Here is a 23,406-nt window from a genome sequence, read left to right on the forward strand (position 1 = left end):
CATATATTGATGTAGGACGTGACAAGCATTTGAGTCTTTGCTAATCAAAACACTGAGTCAATCAGCGGTTGAAAGAGAAAAAGAACGTTACACAGGGAGGAACAAGAAGAACACCGTGTCCCAAGATGTAAGATTTGGGCATCGAACGGCTGAAACGTTTTTCATAAGCGAATTATTACAAAGAGCTGTTTCATAAAAAGGGATTACACTGATTCAATTGTGATTTAGGAAATCCTCATTAATGACGCTAAAATACATCATGATATTAAGCGCAGATTTCATTGATAAGAGAAAAAAAGGGAAGGTCCAGAAAATAAACACTTGTGACAAATTGAAAATTTCCAGTATATCGTCAAGCCATGTTTGTAATTTTATTGTTCATAAGATGTAAAAGAATCGTTAAAGAGTAGTGTCATTTGTCATAGAAAGGGGAGAGGAAATAAAAATGCATGAAGACGGTCTCTTAATAAAACAGTAATTTATTTCTGACTTAAAACTAAAATCGTCTGAACAGCACATTACAAGGGCATTGTTAAGATATTTTCTCCAAGGCTCAGTGATCACTTTCATACAGTACACACGGCATGTACGCGGCATCTCCTTCAAAATAAAAGAAAAAAATTCAATCAGAGAAAGAAGAAATTAGCCCATTTTCAAAAGAAAAAAAAGGAGGAAATCAAAGTCCATCGAGTAGAAAGATGACTGATTGTACAATTACCAAGCAGTTTGGTTTGGTTCTAAGCCACAGAGAAAGAAACCTGATCGTCTGGCAACAGCAGACGACGGCAAAGGAGGCACAAAGACGTGGACATATAGACAGGACATCCCATAATATGCTCATACACAATCAACAATCGGGTTCCAGCTTTAAGTGTGAAAAATGTTTATTAGTTTCCATTGTTTTGTTGTGGAAATTGTTTTGTTAAATTTGACTCTTTGTAAGCAAAGTGTTGGTTAGATTACAATAAAAATCTTAATGCTTCATTCATTAAATACATTAAAATTTGCTTTGCAACAGAACATTTTCTCTGCATATGAAATTCAACACATGAAAATGAAAAAGATGGCTCCTTTTCTAGCTAATAATTTGTGCACCAGGCCCTCCCTTCCGTCACATTTCCAATCTTTAAAAAAAAAAAAATAGTATTCTCACCCTCAACCACCTTCTCCACCAATTGTTCCCTTTCTCTTTCATAAACCCTCCGACAATCATTCACAGACTTGACAGAAAAATAAAGAGTGCTGGATAAAAACATGAGGTAAGAAAGTGGTCTGATTATAGATCATGCAGAACATAAACAAAAAAACAACAACAAAATATAGAGATGGAGAGAGTAGGAAGAAAAGACAGAAAATGTGCATTTAAAAATGGGGAGAGGGAGAAAAAAAACGTACACAGCTTTGCGTCTTTGGTTATAAAGTAGGTCGAACAATTTTCACAGCTTTTCATCCGCCCCAACCACTCCCACAAATTAATTGGTGTTCTTTTTTTTGTGTTGACAAAGAAAGTCTAGAAAAGGTAAATTATTTGTATCTTTATCGAAACATCCCATCACACATTTCATATCTTAACATCGTTGTGTTCTCCTGTACAAACCCTCCTCCTCGCTCTTAATACTTTACACTATACAAAATATACATTCAACCTGGATTTCACCTAATGCAAGCTTGGCCTTAGTGTTAGCACTACGTCATGAGAAGAAACACGTCTATCATGGAACTTATTGCCTACTTAATGAGATCTACTTGATGCATGAGACTACCAAATTTAATACCTGACTGATTCTAAAATACCAAAAGACCAATGACAAAAGGTTTCTTTTTTTGCTTTAATAAGTATCTTGTTCATTTACATAATGAAAATAGCAGCCCTGAAATAAATAAATGCAAATACTAAAACCGTACTAATTAAAAAGTATTACGATTCATGTCAAAGTATGGTGGCTCTGAGAAGACAACATAAGCTTTTTGTTGCAGCATATAACAAGCTGGGGCTCTCGACTGGCTCTGCTCGAGGCGAAGGGCCGCCTGGCGCCCTCCTCTGCTCGGGGAGGACCAATCCTCTCCCCACACGTCTCCCTCGGACCTCTGGCGTCTTCCAGCCCTGGAGTGATGTGGGGTAGAGATGCTTGGGAGGACAGTTCCTGCTGGATGTTTCACAGGACCCTCGTTGCCACGCTGGCCCTCTTCACAGAAGCATCGTCCTCTCCCATCACCTTTTACCCGGACAAAATCAAGCGCCCTCTGTGCCTTTTTAACCCCCCACCCACAACTCCTGCACTAGAACAGCATGCAGTTTTATGGTATGGAATGGCTCCCCACCCACTTTCCTGCAGCCAAACACAGGGCCAGAGTAAGACTGTTCACTGGTGTTAAATGTCTTAATAAAGTGACGGCCTGGTGACGGGCAGCTTGCACACGTTGAAGCATGGCTCTAGGTGACAAGCACAGATGACGCAGTTGTAGATTTGTTTTTCCTCAAAAGGGGAAAATACTGAACACAGAGCGGAGCCTTTTTGCTTTACGGAGCTAACGGGGCGGTAGTAGTTGTCTTTTTCTAACAGAACCTTCCACTTCCGGTCCGTGGGAGGTGTGTGTGTGTTTGAGCACGTGTGCTGGAGGGAAGTAGGATCACGCGGAGGTGATGTTGGGCTGATGGGGGACGCTCGGACTCCCCTCGTGGTGAACTAAGGCGCTGCTGTTGTTGTTGTTGTTGTTGACAAGCAGGTGTTGCTGCTGCTGCAGCAGCGGCGGCGACGTGCTGCCGCCCTGGTTGAGCTGACCGGACAGCTGGGTGAGCTGCTCGTTGTTGGCCAGCGACTTCAGCACGGCATTCTCGCGCTCCAGCGCCGAGTTCCTCTCGTACAGCTCCTTAATCTGCTCTTTCAACACCTCCACCTCCTCGCGAACGGCGTACATCAGGTGGCTCTTCACCAAGTCCTGGGAGAAGACATGAGAGCGGAAACTTGAAATTACCACACAAAAATGACACTCACTCCACATTTTTGAAACACCGCAGATTCCATCTTCATAGGGAGAGAAATAGAAAAACGTCGGAGCTCAAAGGGATAATTAGCCATCTTTTTTTGGCAGTGAGGCGTCACTTCCGTGAGGATTTCAGGGGTCACTTGTCAGTCTACGTGCGTGGGCGGACGTTGTGTCGGTGTAGGTGAGATGGTTGAGTCACTTTGCATCAGCGGCAGTGAACTCAATTATGAAACAAGTCATTGTACAGGCTTGCAGAGTATGTTACATGTGTAGAAAACTCACCATTGCCTGCTCAATCTTGTTGTCGATGGCGACGACGCTGGCACCGGATGCACTGTGGAGAGAGAAAAATAATTTGTTAGCACAAGATACAAATCTCATGTCTGCCATGTGGTACGGACCGAAATCAACTCCGTCACATTTCCCCTGTACTTCTGACTAGAGGGAAATACATATCCCTGGGGTATTGTCTGACAAGCCTCCTTCCTGGAATGAGATGGAACTGAGGTCAAAATTATTTTCCAAAACACAAATTCAATTTTCAGAGCTCTTGAGAGAAAGTGTCAAAGACAAACACCTTCAAAACCTGCAGGGAGCGGGTGTTTGATGGGATGTTGGAGACATGGCAAGTAGAGCCGCAACAGTTAATCCATTAATCGATTAGTAAACGACTACTAAATTAATCTCCAACTCCCTCAACAAAATTCAGTGATTTCAGCGTCTTCAATGTGAATATTTTCTGTTTTCTTCGCTCCTCTGACAGTAATCTGAACATCTTTGGTTTGTTGACAAAACAGAACATCATGGCCGGGGTTTGGGAAACACGATCTTTTAATCTGTTGAAGTCCAAGCTAGATTTTAGCACCATTTCCCTGTCTGGACCAGGACTAGAAATAAAAACAAAACACCTTTTCCTCTTCCCTCTGTTACAGCATCATTTACTTTACATGCACAAAATCCTCTACGGTTACAGATAAACGCTAAACCTACACACAGTTGGACCTTCAGACACCAAAACACTAGATCGAGAAGAGAAACCTCAAAATCCAAAACACCAACAAACAATCTCACCTGATAAGATTCCCGTTCAAAATGCTCATTTATAATTTCATAAACAAAATGAGTTCACCTCCAATCAAGACACTCGGCAACAAACACAGCACTTCACGTGACGTGTCAGAAGTCCACGTCTGAACTAGAAGATATAGTGAAGGTGGTGCGTTGTGTGGTCGCTTTTTCTTTTTTCACATTTTGACAAAAGCACCAAGAAGCGATGCACCAACAGCAGCCGAGACAGAAAAGAAGCTCCTGCAGGTTGTTTGAACACCAACATCTCAGCAGGTGGTCGTCGTATCAACTGTTACAGGACTGCAGTGAGTGTGTCTCTGTGTGAGTTGGTGTGAGTGTGTGTGTGTTGTTTGAGAGAGAGTTGTGTGTGTGTGTGTGTGTGTGTGTGTGTGTGTGAGAGTGTGTTAGCGTGTGTGTGTGTGTTGTGAGTGTGTGTGTGTTGTGAGAGTGTGTGTGTGTGTGTGTGTTGTGAGAGTGTGTGTGTGTGTGTGTGTGTGTGAGCGCGCGCGTGCGTCCGGGTGCGGCTGATGTGGGGGATCAGTTTACGTCATGTCCACCTCCTCCCTCGGTTAAAAAAACTATTTTTTAAATCAAATTCCTTCGTCCGTGTCGCTCCTTAACGAATCCAGCAGCTTTGTTCAAAACGTTTTCAACGTCGTGTTTTGTCCCTCTCTCCTCCACAGAACAGAAACGAAAAACGCACCTCCACCCGAGACCACAACGATCCACGTGCAGCCACAACACGAACACGATGCCAGGTGGCGGGAGTTTACCTCACGGACCGACAACACGGAGGGTCTTTATCTATCCCATTGTCCAGGAGGGAGAGAGAGAAGGAATCGCCGCCCTGCTCGGTTGTGGATGCAGAACGAACCGGGGGGAGAAAACCCCCCACAGTGATGGAGGCGCCGCTAGAAGGAGCTCTGACCTGGAGCTGACGACCACTGACAGTGGTGGTTCAATTTTAAAAATCAAATCAAAAGTGCAGCCAGAACAAAACATTTGAGGAGTCTAGAACCACGCAAACATATTTGGATCACATCAAAGCATCGGACAGATTATATATAATATATTCACGTAACTTCAGTCGTGTATATAAGCGCTACTCCGTGTGCGTAAACCTCGCGGAGCTTGAACTTGGAGAAACAAAAGGGAAGAACGTCTCCCTGGATATTCGTTCCAAAAATAGTACAAATCAAAAGTGCAGACTCGTGTCGAAGGCGTCATGAACCGAAAGGAGAGTACTGAGCATCAACACCTCGGGAGTCGATCCGTCCATGTCTACACACGCTCATGCTGGAGCACACGTACACCACGAGTGGCCAGGGCGAGGGGGCGTGGCGTGTGGGGAACGAACCAAACACGAGCCACGTGGGACGACGACGACGCGGGAGGACACAGCTGATGTCGACACGGAACGCTTTCAACTCTGTAGAACAACGAGCACACTGGCCACACGGAGGCCAAACGCAGCGATTTCAACTTTTAAAAAATCTTTTTTACCTGACGCATCTCGACCTGTACGACGCCAGACGTCCCGAGTACGTCGGGGAAGTTCCCGGCGAGCAGGGCAGACTGTAGCTCATCCTGCAGCGCATGTCGCGGCCGGTCCTTCCGAAGAACACAAAAGACCCTTTTTCCTCCAAACAACTGGTCGGATATAAACCGTCTCCGCTGTGCGTCGCGACGCGAGTGACTTCTGGTTTGATTTGGGGAAAAGCAGCTGAGTGAGAGTCTTTAAATGCACCGCTCGGTCACGTGGTTGGAAAAACCAAGGGGGGCGGAGTCAGAGCCTCCTCCTCCTCCTCCTCCTCCTCCTCCTCAATCACTGCTGCACAAGTTTCATTCTGTCTGCCAAAAACCTAAACCCCGTCGGCACAGGACGACTTATTCAAAGATAAGGCGGAGTAATTAAAAAGGAAGTGTTTTTTTTATTTTTATGTACTGTCTGACAAAGAGTTCTCGGTGCCCTTGTTCTTCTCTGTTGCCACTCTGGAGATGGCAGTGCGCTTTGGCAAACACATCTTGTCGCATGTCATTCTTGTATTCTTACATTCCCCTCGTGTTTCTGCACATGCACAAAGTAACGTCCAAGTGCTCGAGTTGGTAGATCTGTGAAGGGGACTTCAAGAAGAAGTGTGAAGAGCTAAAGTGGGAAGTCTCACAGACTGTATGTGAAGTGACACAAACTCCAAGAGCAATGAGAAAAACTGTTAACTTTTTTTATTGGTCACATTGACAATAGGTCTAATGTCAGCGGAGTGAAACGTCACTGCGTTTCCCAGTAAATCCCCAGGGCGAATTCATGTGCTTTGCAAGTACGTAATCAGATTGGTAATGCAGCGTTCCACATTGCTTCACTGTTCCGCTCTGTCTTTCCTTCCAGCGGCAAACAACCAAACACGTAGGTCAAAGTAAGACCTTAAAAAAATGCCAGCTCCATTTTCCGCTCATTTGTATTCCTGTCGGAGAGCAGAGCGAGTATAAAAAATGTTTTCTAGGCAATTTGTAGATTGCGGGACGGCGCAAGACAGATCCACACACACGGGCGCAACTCGTTTCCCCACTGCGGGGTAAACGAGTTGCATTCCACAACAAGGGTCCTGCTCTGACGCGTGATGTGAGGGCAGATAAACAACGCGACGCAAAGACATTCCTCCCTTTTAACCGAGCATTTGCACATCTGGGACAATGAGAGAGAAGCATGTCCACGAGCTGCGGCTGGAATGTGTTTTGTATATCAATGACAAACAAGAGACGTGGAGAGGAGGTTGCATCAAATTAGCGTGTCCAGTGACTGCGAGATGTGGCCTGAAGCAGTCGGAAGAAATGTTAGGGCAACATTTTTTTTAAGTAAGTGGACTAATTTGTTGCCATTCGGTGTCCAAGCAAAAGAAAGCAAACCCTACATTTTATTCAAAGAGGAAGACATGTGGCGGTTTATATAAGGACCGCTCGCTGTGTTAACCTCAACATGGGCCTTCCCTGCAGACTGCCAAACAAAGTCTGCCGGACCACAAGGCAGCACATTCCAGCTCTGGACACCTCCAGGCTCAGAGGCCAGCGGCTCCAAACCCAGACATCTGTGTCAGAGCCACCACCACGCTGGGACGACACATAGTCCAGCTCCTCGTGAGGACTGGTTATTAGAACAGACCTGTAGCCACAAGGCGTTTGGTTTGATACCAGCGACAACCAGCGTGTGTCCAGTTTGACGCAGACCTGCTCACACACCCAGTTACCCAGGCGAAAGGAGCCACACGTTTAAAAACAGGTAACTGGTCTTGCTGATCGGTGGACACTACAGATTTGGGGTGGATCTATATCATATGATACACGTGCAGGAGAGAAGTGTGCCCTCTTCCATTGACCCCAGTTTGTCACATGATGAGTCGTAGAACCAGAAATCCAATGTGTTCTCCTTTAGGGAGCAGATGCACCGGCACACGTCCCTGTCCCAAAGCATGCAAACACTCACTGTGGGGGGAGGCAGCTGAATAAATCAGACCTCAGTGATAACCCCCCCCCCCCCCCCCCCCCCTCCTCTGCGAGTGCATTTCAAAACAATAGGCGGAGGGTGGGGGCTGTAACAACAGAGGAGTGCGCTCACTGACGACTCACTGTTGCCCTCTTTCAGATGCAGAGACCTGGCTTTAGTCTGCCTTTCATCGTTTGCTCTTTTAAAGGTGCAGTTCAGCCGCTGCACCAGAGGAGGGCAGCAGAGGCTCCAAGGAGTTTGGGCACAAAACTTGAGTTTAGTCACGTCGTCCTGTACTGATCACAACGAACTCATTGTTATGGCAGAAACCAGCTTTTTTTTCATGTAGACACTATGCAAGCTGAGAAAATATGAAAACGGAAAATGGGTTTGTTATTTTTAAAAAGCACATGAGGCCAAATCGCTCATCCTAGCTCTGATATGTCCACTGTAATTTATAGTTGTCAAGTAAAACCTTCAACTTTCATTACAATCGCTACTTCAGGGTTTTCCCTTTTGTTATAAGACTTCCGTGTGCAGCACATAAACTATATGAACATAAGAAAATATGCTAAAGACTTTCTCTGGCTCTGGAGAGAAAGGATACCGGGGAGAAAATAAATAATTAATTAAAGTTTGAAAACAATGTAAATTGTCAGAGAAAGTAATTATGCAAGAGGCAATATTTTAATGATAATATTTTGGTGATTAAGGTCCAAAATGATGTTTAGATGCTTATTTCACAACACACATAGGCCAGTGTGCTAGTCCCCCCCTCCCCCACCACCACAGCTCCCTGGAAATGTTACATTTCAGAGAACTGAAAGTGGCTTCTCTATCTAACCCACTGAAAAGATTGGGGGTGAAAAAACTGCATGACTCTGCGACCTACCAAGCCTGCCTCTGAACACTTTGCTCAACTAATGATCCCTCTCCCTGAAAACAAAGAGACCAGTATTTTTCAAGAGAGTTTTCCCAACAGGGGACCTGTGAGCCCCACATGTTTACCTATCTAGTTAGACAAATTAAATCATGGCAGCGGCTACATCCAGTTTTCCGTAGAAAACTCCCCTGTAAATAAAAAGGTTTTGGCGGAGATCATTTGGATCAAAAATATGTCCCTGTCAAGTAAAACTCTTTTTTACTATTTGTTGAGATACTTCATCTGAAGAAAATTCTAATTTCTTGGACTGTAAATAACAATACTCAAGTATCATTACCTCATACCACAAGTCCTCATTGCACTGTAAAAGCTTCGAACAAAAGCGACAATTGCAGGATGCCAATTGTATGTTAACGTGCGCCTCTGAACACGGTGGATTTTTTCGGACGCTCTATTGTCGGGACGCGTCATCTTTTGTGAGGGGAGGTCCATGCTTACACAATAGAGGCTAAAGAAAATAAGACAGGCTTCAGGGTCGCCTTGCTCGGAGATTGAAGTTTTATTTTTCCAGCACTAAATCAGAGTCATGAGAGGGTGAGACTGGTGCCACTGAGCTTCCTCGAAAACAGCCCGGAGGAACTGTCCCACTTGCACCCTTCGTCTGTTTCGTAATCCCCAGACTTGTTCACAAACATTGCCTTGTTGTGTGCGGTCCCTACGTGACGTGCTCGGGGGCCGACCACCAGCTTGTCCTCAGACGTGGACACCTCCAGCAGACGTCTTGGTGGATGAATTAGACAACAGGGACAGAGGATGCACTTGAATCAAGGCCCTCAAGGGCTGAAGACAGTCAGCGATACGATATTCCGGACAAACAAGACAGTGGATTAGCTTCATCCGTTACTCCTCATTTGAACGTATTATGGCAGACATGGTTATTTCAACCTGTGTAGCGACTAAAATAACTGCCGGCAGGGATGTTTGTTAATGGTTGCAGAGCCATCCCACCCTGCTCCTGAAGAAATGATAGAGAGCCACAGTGTAACGTGACCATCAAACTCCAGCCCTAAATAATCACTGCCAATACGGTGCTCTAACAAACCAGAACTTCAGAATGCACCATGTGGCACGGTATCATATTTCATGACCTTTTTCTTTCCTACCCTGAGTTTTATGGGTCTCCGCCATTTGTTTGGCCCAATGTGGATTAAGGCGCCACTGCAACGTGTTCAAAGTAATGGTGTTACTCCAGAGGCCTTAATGGGAAAAATCCTGGCACCTCACCGTTAACGAACCTCTGTATTCAGCCAAGCTATTATCACAGGATGAAGGAGGTCGCCTCAGTTGGGCTTCCTCTCTGAAGTACAGGGTTCAGGTCAGACGAATGTCATTAGGTACTTTGCTTTAAAAGCTCTCCCGTCATGACTTGACATTTCACAGTAGAGATACTAACAGCTTAAAAGTTCCTTGAAAATCGGTTTGTGGCCAGAGGGCGAAATATATTTTTCTACTCTGTGGACCAAGATGGAAAATTTAGTTTAAAAGATCCAACAAATAGTCAATTGGCCAATTGACATAAAAATAACTTCAAGCAACAACAAAAAAAGAAGAAAAAAATGTGCTGGTTCCAGCTTCTCAAAAGTAGGGATTTGATGCTTTTGTTTACCATAATTAGTTTGAGCAATTTTCATGGATATCGTTAAACTGCTGGGATTATAAGACATTTAATTACTTACAAAATTTAGAGAGCTGCTGTTAGCTGCAACCCCAAATAAGTTGGAGTTTGAATGCATAATTTACTTCTCTTCACAATCATTTCCTGGCCGACCGTGTTGACGCCATTTGAGTCTCTGCTGATCCAATGTTTGGATGCTGTCTTTGAGACATGAGGTCTGTTACATAGGCGGGTTAACATCTTTGATGATTAGGATCATTCATCAATCCCTGCATTTAAAAAGGCTGCACAATGCCATGTCATGTCATGTCATGTCCATCAAGGATCTGCAGTTAGTGATTTTGCTGGAGGTAGGGGGCTCTTTTACAACCACTGAATAATCCGCTCAAAATGATGTACTACTTACTTCTGCGTCTTTTTAAAAAAGACTTGAACTTGGCAAGGCCCTCTGAGCATATGCCCCACGGCCTGTCCGCAATTACAAAGACATTTTTTGTGAGTGTGTTTTTCATTTATATGGAGAAATGGATGACTCCAATCAATGCCGAGAGGGAAAAGGAGTAGTTGGTGATAATCCAAGTTTTAACAGATATTGAATAACATGCCGAGTCGCAGTAGGCCGGTACTTTAGAGTGAAATGTACATTTAACTTTTAAGATTAGCTGGATAATCTACCTTTCTCTCACTTCTATTCATTTATTTCTTTCCCGCTTCCTCCCTCTCACCTTCAGCCACGACTGCGGTCATTGCTACAAATGTGTTTGGCGGAAAAACTTCACTGGTCACAGTTCATATGATTTCATTGGGGAATATTAAAGAAAGAATGGTGTGAAATTATGAACTAACTCAATAAGGAGTTCAATGATATGGGTCTCTGGCCACCAGCACTTTATGCTGACGCTTTCCCACGTTCAACTTTCCGCATAATGAAATGTTTGTTTCTGTGTCATAAACACGGACTGCATTCACGGTCAAGATCAAATAACTCTCCATGGCTGAGCGAGGGGCCACTGATCAGGTGTGCCCAGTGCGAACATAAATCTGTCTTTTCTTTATTGTCCAGAATCATAAAGTTGATTACTGTGGATGGAGGGCAGTGAAAGGGCTGCTGCTGTTTAACTTTGGACCAATCACAGCGTCACAATGAATCCATTCAGAGGATCAACAGATCACTTTTCCGAAATGTTTACAGCCGGAGAGTGTAACCTGTAATTTAGTTAGGCTAAAATAAATCAATCTCAGAGGACATTCAAGCAGAGCTGTGTGAGGGATCAAGTAAGGGTCAGGGTTTCGTGCTTATGTAATGATGTTCAGAAATATTTTTTAAATTCCATGGTTGTTTATCGGCCATGTATACGGGTTAAAAAAAAGTCCAAAAAAACTTGGTGGTTGCACAATTCTGAAGATTCATAAACTTACATTTCTCATATCAAAAATTGTCCATGGTTTACAGAGGATGATATACCACCCCTGGTTTGGAAATTGATTGTGAATTTTTTTTCCACAAGTACTAAATCTTTCGGACCTTTATATGAGCCCATAGAGCAACAGAAGATGTATCACAATAAAGGCACGGAGGAGTGTGATATTGGCATAAAATGATATCCACATGTTCGGAGTTTATGTCAATATCATGTCATATTCCCTGCGGTGATTCGTTTTCAGATGGTGAACGCTTAAGTTGTCGAGCTGAAACCGATTTCTGACACAGTTAGCAAATTTCCGTCAATTTATGTTGGAAGGCTGGTGATTTCTGTATTTTGCCTCTTCTCACTGTTTGGTCACTCATTTTAATTCAAGTCAAGCATTTTTCAGCAGCTACACTCGCTTGACTTGGGTTTTGATTGGTTCCAAAGTCAGTGACATACTCGATAGTGTCAGCCTGCACACTGTGAAAGCAACAATTAAGATGTTATTGTAGATAATACATAATCTCACACGCCCATGGGTAAGCATGTTTTGATGTGGGGGTACACTGCCCAGCTGAGGTTTTACACTTTTCACAAGGCAATCACAGAGCAATCTTGAAGGAATGCTCCTTTAGGCCTTTAAACTGTTGGTGAGCGAATACCCTCTTCAATTATAACAAGTCCAACCTTGCAGGAGAGTTGGCTCAGGACAAAGGGAGTTGGAATGAGGCGGCTCCTTCAGGTTTTCCTGCGGTGAGTTTAAACATTTTGCATGAAGACGCACTGTTAGTCACAGAGCCTCGGGGCAAACATGACCTGGATGGTGAACAAACAGAAGTGCTGAATCTTTTGTCATCCACGTCGACACACACTTGCTCAACTGCTAGGTGTTGTTTTACGTAAACATCCGCTTCTCATTGGAACCTGCTTCGCTTTCAAGAATATGGGCCTCTCATGCTCACTGCTGAGCAATTACACACGCACACCAACTCTAGATTTATGAAAGTTATTTCTGCTTTATTCCACTATTCATCTTTGTTTACTTGCCAACTGCTGAAAGGAACTAGGATGATATTCCCATGTCAATTATCATGTCATTATTGATATTAATTAAATGAGGTATTATCCCTTTGATCACAACTGTGAAATAACAAATGGAAAAAAATATATAAAATATACCGCATGCCTCTATATAAACCACAGTGGCAATGTAACACAACCTAATGTAAAACAAGCATAATTTAACATTGAGCTATGGTATGCTAAATTTCATTTCAAGCCTCCTTAAATATAAAATTCGATCATAGGATTAGTTTAGATTAGATTAGACTGTTTTTTTGTCCGAAGAAGAAACATGTTGGTTTGCTTTGCAAAATATAGCTGAGTCAGAACACAAAATACACACGTCCCACTGTGCTGGAATTTGGTAGATGAAGCAAAAGTCAAAAGGAAAATTGCTCACATTTTACTTCAGGTCACTAGATGATCCCTATGTCTCTCCCCTCCTCAACAAGGCAACTAGAAGAACTGCGCTGCTGTCACCTTATTAGTATCAGAGCGAATTAAGCATCTATGGCAAACAGTCAAGAGCTCAAACAGCCACAATGAGACAGCAAGTGGGAACACAGAAAACCATTAACCTAATTAATTCTAAATCAAAACAAACTGGCATTAATTGTTTCCATTTAAATGACGATGCGGCTCAACAGGAACTCGCATGTTTTGGAAGGATTAATTATCTACTGATAATGCACATTGTGAAATGTTTAAGTATTTCCTTTACTCCACGAATATCGCAGTCTGTTCTGTATCCTGAGCAAACCCCAGGAAAAAAATATGCAAATAAATATCTCCAAATAGTAGAGCACTCTTTGATAGCACAAGTACACAAACGCAAATTTTAATTGGGTAATATAACCAGAGTAAGGGCCGAAGGTGTTACACGACTCTAGTTAAGATGCTCGTATTTTGCATTTATTTCGAATGTCTGCCCATCGTCCATTTTCTTTCGCTGATCTGTGGTCAGGTTGCAGTGATAGCAGGCTGAGCAAGGTTTTTTCCATACGTTCCTCTACCCAGCAGCTCATTCTCCTTCCGGCCATTAGATGAACAATGGCTTTAAAAAGAAAACGATGAAAAATGCCTGTCACAATTTGCTTCTTTTGTTCGCCTACTGAGTTGTAAATGATCAGAATAGCTGCTGATTAATTTTCTGCCAATAGTCTAAAACTAATCGACTAATAATTTCAGCACAGTATTTTCTTTTTGGAATGTGAGGGCTGTTCGCATTTCACACAAAAAGACAGTCCTAACTGTCATGACAAGTTAGGCTACAGCTCTCACTCTTCTCATAAAACATCCACATCGAATTCCTAGAGACAATGAATCCAAGATAGTAATCGCCAGCTCCTCATCTGAGCATTCAAATGACATACTTTAGATATTACATCATGTAACACAACCTCTGTCACGTTGTTACGGTGTGATCTTCTATTTGCAGAACTTAACTGCCGAAAAAAACCTCATTCATGCAAGTTTTTGAATGCAACAATCAGGTTGTTGATAGGAGAGATTTTTGCCAGCGCTAATATATTTCAATATTTCAGAAATCTTTCCCCCCAACATTTTAACCCACTAATGCAGACATGCATATGCAACAGTATTTTAAAAGATGAGGAAACACTTAGGTATTTCTTTTGTCTCCGTTGGAATTTTTTCATCTCTTTGCCATTTCAATAACTCCTACCTATTAAGTTGGCCATTGAAACCAAGTGCAAAAGAAAACATTTAAATGAGTTGGGTTTTTTTTTACCAGAAAGGTGATGAAAATATTGGACGAAAACAATAATTATATCTATTTTTAAATAATTTAATTTAATTAAATAATACATGCACACAAAAAAGAATAATTGTATTATATTGTATATTATATTATGAGAGTAACAATGCTTTGTGGATCTTTGGACTTAAGGTAGCTGTGGTCACAAGGGAAACCCGATGAGTTTAATTTGCAAACAATGCAAGTAATCTTTCAACAACTGAAATATTGTCCTAATCCTTGTTGGATGATGGAGTTTAGCTCTTAAAAATAGATACAAACAAATTGATGAGTGTCTCACAAACCTGACAACATTCGCTGACAACTTTTCAGATTTAAATGACGCTTCAGGGTTCCATTAAAAGCTAAACGACAAGTTAAAGTACACTTTTTCTTGCGAGGTGTGCTTGGGTTATAAGGCTGCAGGGTTTGGGTTGGCCAGCCAGTCCAGGCCAAACACACACACACACAAACACACAAAGACAACCGTGCTCATACCTATCCTTGACAGGCTTTGACCCTCGTAACCTGCTAGGCCGGAAAGCCTGGTAGAAAGCAGTGGATGGGTTCCTGCATTTCAATGGCGGAGGAAACAGAGACAGGAGAAACATGAGTAAAAGAAGAGAAACATGTACGCTGGCATATATATATACACATACATATGTGTGCGTGTGTGTATATATATATATATATATATACACATATACACATGTGTAGAGAGAGAGAGAATGTGGATGAGAAAGTCGAGGGACATCGTGAACCACACTGAGAGGTCAGAGGAAATGATGACACAATCCAGATGGCCGAGGTCTACTGAGAAATAACATGATTTAGCAAGAACAGGCACCTAGCAAGCCCAGGAAATTAAAAAAATAGCAAATTGTCATTTGTCTATTTTCTTCATCAACAAAAAACAAAAGTCCTGAACGATACTTTAAAACATAAAGTATTCTCATCATCAGTTTCACTTCAGGTCTCTCATGAAGTCTAATACTTATATACCTAATGCAGAATACTAAATAATTCAGACTTTTCTAAAACCCTACACTTACTGACATAAAGTTGACTTTGTCGTATCCTCGTCAGCTATAAACATTCATGAATTTTCTACACCACTACAACAACTTTGCCAGACTTCTTTGTAGAAAAGAAAGTGAACTTCAAACATGGGCAGTTTTCCTGACACAGCGGCTGATTACAGGCCACATGTAATGTTTATCAGCATTTGGGTTTTTGATAGCCCATGGTTGTTAATAATACATAATCAAACCTGTAAATCTCAGTCCTCGATATTTGGATTTTAAAATAGTCCAATAGGCTTGACGTCCACCTAAAGCTTAGCCTTCAAGTTTGATTCTAATGTCTAATTGATTATTTACATGGTTTCTGTCTTTTATTGTGAAGCACTCGGAAATCAATGTCGGCCCTAAAAGGTGCTGTGTACTCTAAACTTGTCATACTTGCATTTGGAGAACATTGTTATTCAAAGTGCTTCTACATACCCTGACTGCATACATTTCAAAGGTCATGAGAAGATTTGTATTAATTTGGGATGTTTGCTCTCAACAGATCTGCATGTAATGCTTTGATAAGTAAACTCAATTCCACTAAAATATTTTAATAAACCTACAATGAATTTTACCAGTGTCCACAAAAATACTGTAAGAGTTATGGGCAAATTAGCAGTCGGACAAGTACATGCTGGATTTCAAGTTCATGTCAGTTGCCAAGTTGTCTCCACAATAAATGTAAAACTTTCCATGGGAGGCTTGTCCAACAATAAGAGCAGGGGTGGTCTACAAAATCGTAAAAGTGGACCGTTTTCACCATAAATGAGACCCTGCAGCAGCGAAAAACAAAAGCAGGCAGGGTAAAGGAATTCATTTACAAAACTAGAAGAGCAGGGTAGACCATACACTACTATACTGGCTGACTGTCGACCGGGATTTACAGCTGAGCTACCATATCAGAGCCAATGAAAGATTTATCCGCGCCACAGCCCACAAACGGCAGCTCAAGACTTTCCTCGTGCACCGGGGTGGTATTTAGACACTGCATGTCTTGAGAGCTCACAAACAACATATTACCAAACAGCAGCTGTGAGCTCGGCTTTCCGAACAAGCCAAAATACCTGGTTTTATTAGGACAAGGGGGAGGGGTTTGAAAGCGCGATGAGTTAATTAATCGAAGCAGTTATTCCCCTCAGAATTTTATTCCATCTATGGCCGTAGCTGCCGAGGGCAGGGGGGTGATGGAGGGTTGATATTTCTCGTGATTGCCCTGTCAACATACTATCATGGGCGCCCGATGCACAGAAAGGGAGCCTTATGCTTGTGTCAGAAATGTGCTCAGCTTAACCAGAACCTACCGATGTAATGCCGAATTCTGCCTGCCTGCCAAGGACGGTAAAAACTTAATGGATGTCAGTTTTTCCCCTAGGTTTACAGGTTTGGGGGGGGGTTAGTGGGCATTAGGGTTAGGGGGCGTTAGGGTTAGGGTTAGCTTTCACAAATCACGTTAAGTTTCATACACAATCTTTTATACAGGAATGAGGAATGTGGTGTATAAGGAAAATGAGCTTAAATGACTTCTGCTTGGCATTATATGTGAAATTAAAAAAAAAAAAATATATATATATATATATATATATATATATAATTATTATAAACATTGATTGGACTTTTCAGGGGGGGGGCGGGGCGCCCCCCTAATTCAATGGTAGGGGAAACAGTGGATGTCTTGACGGGCCACAGAGCACAGCAGCGGGGCAAAGAGCGCTGCACACAGCTCTACAATGAAGCAAGGTCACAAAAAACATTTTTCGCATCATTATGGAACTGTAGCAAACAAATAAGACTATAGTGGGCCACCAAAGTCCAAGTAATTAATGGGAAACACTGCAAAGAGCTGATCCATGATTATTTGGTTCGTAAAATCTCTAAAAATGGAGAGAAATGCTATCACAAGTGCTCCAACCCATGATCAAAATAGTTGCTAATTCACTAACATACTCACTTGTGTCTGCCCCATGAGCTCAGAAAGTTTGTGTTTCTTCTGGGGGTCAGGTGGGGTCAGTGTGTGTGCATAAATCAGAGGTCACCCACCGGAGAGGAAACGCAGATGTAGCCAGGGTCCGTAATGTGGAAAATAATTTCGATAGCGCAAATTATGTCCCGGGACACAACGAAATTTATGTGATGTTCACACGTGTTTTCTTCAGGGATTACATTTATAAAGTGGACACCTTGAGCCATGTTGCAGCTGCACTGATCAAACTGACGTACATCAGTTCCTTCAGATGGACGACATAACGACATAGACGACATAAAACAGTACAAGTTTTTATAACTCATAATCATCTGACCCTGAAACTCTGAAACATTTCATTGAACTAATGAACAATTAGGTCATTAAGTATAATCAGATATACAGCTAAAATGATTAACCAATTAAAATTAATCAGTGACTATTTTGATAACTGATTAATTGTTTCAGTCTTTTTTTCAAGCAGAACATTTTTTTTCTGGTGACAGCTTTTCCACTATAAGGATTTGATACTTTTTTTTGTCACAGGATTTTGATGGATTTTTTTTTTTTAACAGAATAATTTGTAAAATATCAGTAATTAAAATAAGTATTAATTGAAGGCATAATCAAATATAAATTGGATCACTGATTAGGATTATATAGAAGTTGTGCTTATACACTAATTTTACCTCATGTCATGTTCAAACCTTAATACTTTTGACCTAAGCTGCTTTAAGACATCCACTGAAGTCTCGACATTTTCCTGAACTTCTCCAGAGGGGCTCTATGTGTGAACAAAAATGATCGCAAATGTCGCTATGAAACTTTTCCTGAACTTTTCCTGCCAGCCCCCTGGTAAAATTTTCAGAAAATGTCAGATCGAGCCCATGAGAGAACACAGCAGGAAGCAAGTGGGTGCTCTACCCAAACGTCACCCTTTGCCTGAATATTATAGACCTTTTCCTGCTGTTTTGAAAACTTCTGGACAATCTCCTGCTGTGTTCTTCGTATGAAAATGGCAAAATCCAGACCCAATGTTCCGGAGTTCATGTGTGAAAACAGCGCATGATGAGGCATATATTTAAGCAAAGTCCAATTAGTTGGGTGTGTGAAATAGTAAAAGGCAGAATGTTGTTGGGTCAAATACAGACAAGTTCAGAAACATGGCCTCTTATCTGTTTAACCTACAGCCACAGGTGAGATAGAGTGCAGTCCCAAAGTCTACAGCACTTTCACATTCAAGTGAATAGAAAACGTGACAGAAACACTTGTGTACGCCCTTGGGTGTTAATTTAGAAGGCATTTAGCCTACATTTGACCGTAAAAGGGGGTTTCTGTCAGTCATTGTTAGAATTTATGGATTTCTCTTGCATTAGCTGTTGAGAAGTCCCGCAGTGCCTCCAGCCCAGACTTCTGCTTCTGTTTGTGTGAGTCCTGAAAGAGCATTAAAACCCATAAGATGTGAGCGAGGTCAGTTCTGATCCCCTCCATTAAAGTACAATATTGCTCGGGTCCTGCGAGAAGAAATAGCTTTTTGTTAGTTTTTGTTCCTTTTAAATCAGGTCAGCGTGACATTTGACTTCTGGGACTTCATGTGTGCTTCTTTTTTTTTTACAGGGAAATAGTTTTTTCTCATTTCATTTTCACCACATGCTCTCCAGTTTGGCCCCTCACAGCCACACTTAGGCACTGAACCTTAGCATTTTGTCACAGCTCCGAAACCGAATGAGCAGAAATGACTATACTGAGAGTTCTCCAACACTACAATATTGGCCATAACACAAGGCTTTTTTTAATTAGGTTTACAAAAATGAGGATTGTCCTAAAGTTCAAGACCCATCATACAGTGTGTTGAATGATGGGTTGGTTGTAGCATTAATGTTACTAGGCTAGTGAGTGTTTTCGAGGCCGTCTAAAGTTTTGTTAGTTTAGTTTAAGCCGCAGGAGTTTATCAAGGCTGGTGTAACATGTGCTGCTGCCACAGAGGAAATAACTTCAGGAGGAATTTAAAATCCCCTTCTTAGCTACAGAATTGAACCAGTGAGAAAATCAAACATCCAAGAATCAGTCACAGATGAAGAACTTTAAAAGAGTGAAGTCAGAAAAATCTAAACTGTCAGAGAAATTGGTTATGGGAGAGAAATGTGAGTGAGAGAGGAATCAACTCGCTGCAGCAACACAGTCAGCTAAGGCCTCTGGGAAAGGGAGCAGTCTACAGACGTCCAACTGAACGAGCATTGCGATCACTACACCATCGGCCAGAAACCAAAGGAAAGCCCTGGCCATTGTACAGCACAAACCATCCTGCAAAACGACACCAAAATATGGGTCTTACGTTGGGCAAGATGCAAGGCAACGTCACACAGCGTTTCCTATTAATTACCCCTCCACACACCTTTATACACAAACACACTGAAAACAGACCAATACGTCCTAGTCCGACTGGCCGTCGGGAACACCGGGAGAAATCCAACTGCATCGGTTGCCTGGTGGACCCTCAGAAAAAATGTGTACAGTTTTGACCGTCCTTGGCAATCAGGCAGATCTGAATGACACTGGAAGTTTACGCTTTGGCTGTGCACGTTCCCGGGACATTTAGCAGTTCTCAGCAGGAAGGCAGAACACCGGAAATTAAATTTCCTTCCTTTTACAGAACTTAGAAAAACAAGACATATTTAATCCATATAGTCAACAGGAATATGGGTCATTCTGTCAGTCAGCACAATATGAAAGACCACACCTGTTGCAAAAACTGGATTGTGAACTTCAGGTTGTTTCCCTTAAGTTGTTTTGTTTTCCTGCTACAGGCTACTTTCTGCATGCACAAAGAATTGGGCGAACTAAAGGACGGGGGGAGGTGGGGGGTGAATAAACTGGACGATGGGACTAAATGTGACCTAACGTTTGGAGGAGTCCTTCTCATAATGCAGTAATTGGTAGATGCCGTGGGAGACAGAGGAAAAGGCTCAGTGGCGAACAGGGACGCGACCCTCTGTATGGGGCCTTGCCTGCAGCAATACATAGGTCAGGCAAAGTCCCAGCTGTGCAGCTAACCACCACTGACATCACAACCCCGCCCACTCTCCTGTGGGAGGTTACAACACGTAGGACAGAGAAGAGGGGGGTTTGTTGGGGTATTTGTGACTCAACTTTAAAAAAAACAAACAAAAAAAACACAGAATGTAGGATCACAACTCAATGTTTAGCAACGTTAAAGGCAGGCTTCAACACATCACCAAAGACTGCAAAATATGTAAAGCCAGCAAAAGGATGAGTGAAAATATGTCACACTGATATGAGCATGCTGGTAAGCAGAGGGCGTTAAGTTCTGCTCTGGTTACACATAATTGTGACCATGAGTACAGATGAGTCAGTATAATTCAGGATCCAGGGTGGCTCATTCAGCTGGGTGGCAGCTGATAGCATCAGCCTGGAGCTACAAAGCCACCCTATCTGCTCAATTACACTTAGCAGGGCTCAAGTTCACTGAATGAGTCTGTTAAATAAAGTGTAGAATTGGTTCGTGAGGCGTGATGCTGGCCAGTAAACTCTGCCATATTTCCCTCGCAGGTCTGTTTCTGCTTTGTAACAACACTGGCCCAACGCCCTCCAGTGACTCTTCCCGGGGTAGTAAGTAAGAAGTACATGGGATGTATAGAGTGCGAACGCAAGCATGACAAACTGATATTGTTCAACATGCTAAAAATCTTTGATGAAGGGTAAAAAAAACCTTTTGAATATTATTAATAATCACGTTCATAAGCCTACATTGTTGAATGTCTTATGGGCTTATAGACAGATTAAAAACCCTCGAAAGAATCTATTGTACGAAATTTCAAGTTGAACTTTTGAATAACTAAATGTGTCGACCTACAACTAAAAAAATGTCCTAACAAATATGATAGATTTATATACAGTGAACAGTATGGCACTTTGTAAACGTTTAACAAGGTATATGACACAGCCAAAGTTTTTTTTCATTTATATATTTTCTTTACATCAACCTCCATTACTAGATGGTCCCATAAGGATTGTTATTATAAAAGGTCGATAACATACTCTGGCTTTGATCCAAAGTCCTCCCAGCTGTTGCCAGGGCATTCATATCTCCATGCAGACGAAGCACTAGCAGATTCCTGTGATACATCCCACTCCTTTTACATACCGTTCTGTGGGTGTGTCTAGGCGGCATTACATCGACTGCCCTAAAGTTAAACTTTCCTCAGCCTTAATTTTTTTTTTTGCCTAATAAGGGAAGCATACAGTGCCATAGGTCCTGTTTCAGGCATACAAAGTTATCGTATTAAGCATTGTAATGTATGTTACACCATTGTCGAGTTAAGATGTGTCCCTGTGACCCATACAGGTGGACTGTGGGAGGTTCAATCACCTCAAAACTGACCTCAAGTTAAACTCTGGAGTTTTGGGCCACTGGTGTTTTTCTGAGCAGTTGTATGGATCCTAGTTCAGTGATAAAAGGCCAGTGTACTGCCCTTCCTACTTTCAGCTGCTGTCCATCAGCTGAGGTTAACTCACTGAAATCACAGGAAGTGGTAGCAGCATATTTTCCATTGTTTGGTGTGGAGCTTTTTGGCTGACCTCATTCTGAAAGTGGCAAAGTGGCAGACTGGCAGAGAGGCATGGATCTGCACAGCGGCAGCAGGAGGGGGGGAAAAACAACAACTGTGGCCTGCTAAATGTAATTAAACATTAACAGTACTTTACATTTTATAATTAATCAGCAACAGCACTAGACTTTAAGACCTTAAGGACACACCCAAGATGATGAATGAGTGAATGAGTATTTTGTTTATCTTTGTCACAAATATAACTACGCATGACACCTTTCCGTGCAGTTCGGCAGCCGACACGTGTTATTTCTTTTAACCTATGTGCATGTTTCACAGCTCCAAGGTAGATAAGGAGGGTGAGGTGTTTGAACATGTCAAACTTAGAGGCTGACTCAGATAAAGTAGAGGAGTATAGAGGCATGGGAGTGTGAAAGTTCAGCATGAACTAGTCACCACACATAAACCATACTGCTGAACAGGAGGTCAACCTGGCTATGTAAATACTTAAAGGGGCAGCAAGCTATTTTAATCCAATACACTTTTTTTGTAAAATTCTGCAAATATTTCCTCACGGTCCGCTAGCTGTCGGTTCTGTATGTGCGCTGAAAAAAACCAGATTTTTGTGTGCAGTTTGTAAACATCACTCCCCGACACCTTAGGAGACGTGCTAGCGACAGACGCTACGACACAGGGGTTTTGGATTCATGGTCAGAGCGTCCTTCTTCCATACCCGAGGCTGCGGGGGTACGAGTCCCAATCAGTATAGAAAAAAAATTGACAAATAATCTTTCTCCAAAATCACTGACTGCCCCTTTGACTCCTAAAAGACTAACAACGTTAAATCAACCTGTTGAGAAAAAGCTTTAAAGCCCCAGTGTGTAATTTTTTTAATTTTCTGGTGGCATCTGATGGTAAAGTTGCAAACCACAACCAACTGAGCACCCGACAGGGACACTATGGTGGCGCACCGCTTATTCCCTTTCCGGTTTCCGGCAGCGCTGAAAATTCAAGCCAATGTGACGTATTCTGGACCGTTTTGTGCAACCAGATTTAACACGACGTAGCAAACATAGCGACTTACAGGGAGGTCGGCTCCGCCTAACTAACTATATTCAACTAATTCAAAGTTGACGAAAAAACATTGGATCTTGGTTGCTGGTGATTATACATATATGAACACATAGTTATGGACAATATATTCAATTACTGTGAATAAGTTCTTCTCCATATTACACACTGTAGCTTTAAGATATCGCAACGACCGGTTACTAATGAAATCAATCTCATTCACATCAGCGTGACAGGAGTAAGTTCAATGAAATGTTATGATAATAATAATCATTGGATAAAGGCCAGCAGTTACACACACACTCACACACACTGGAACATTATCACATAATTACAGGAAGTTATTTGTTTGAAGCAAAGAGATAAATCTCATCATCTGGATGGTCTGAAAAAGAGAACAAGTTTGGGCACATATGACGAA

At 42.2% G+C, this 23,406-nt stretch overlaps 1 protein-coding gene across 2 annotated transcripts in view; it reads right to left on the reverse strand.

The window, feature by feature from the left end:
• Nucleotides 1-461: 461 nt before the first annotated feature.
• tsc22d2 (TSC22 domain family 2) overlaps nucleotides 462-23,406 on the reverse strand; it is a 33,155-nt gene continuing 10,210 nt past the window's right edge. Inside the window, exons 2-4 of one of the 2 annotated variants that reach the window (XM_035647351.2) lie at nucleotides 14,818-14,889; nucleotides 3,271-3,322; nucleotides 462-2,940 (exon numbers count right to left, since the gene is read on the reverse strand). In XM_035647351.2, coding sequence (XP_035503244.2) covers nucleotides 2,632-2,940; nucleotides 3,271-3,322; nucleotides 14,818-14,889 — 433 coding nt within the window. In that variant the 3' untranslated portion in view covers nucleotides 462-2,631. The remainder of the gene's footprint in view (nucleotides 2,941-3,270; nucleotides 3,323-14,817; nucleotides 14,890-23,406) is intronic. The other variant, XM_035647352.2, reaches the window with a different exon arrangement.

Source organism: Scophthalmus maximus, chromosome 13, assembly GCF_022379125.1.
Source record: "Scophthalmus maximus strain ysfricsl-2021 chromosome 13, ASM2237912v1, whole genome shotgun sequence".
NCBI lineage: Eukaryota > Metazoa > Chordata > Actinopteri > Pleuronectiformes > Scophthalmidae > Scophthalmus > Scophthalmus maximus.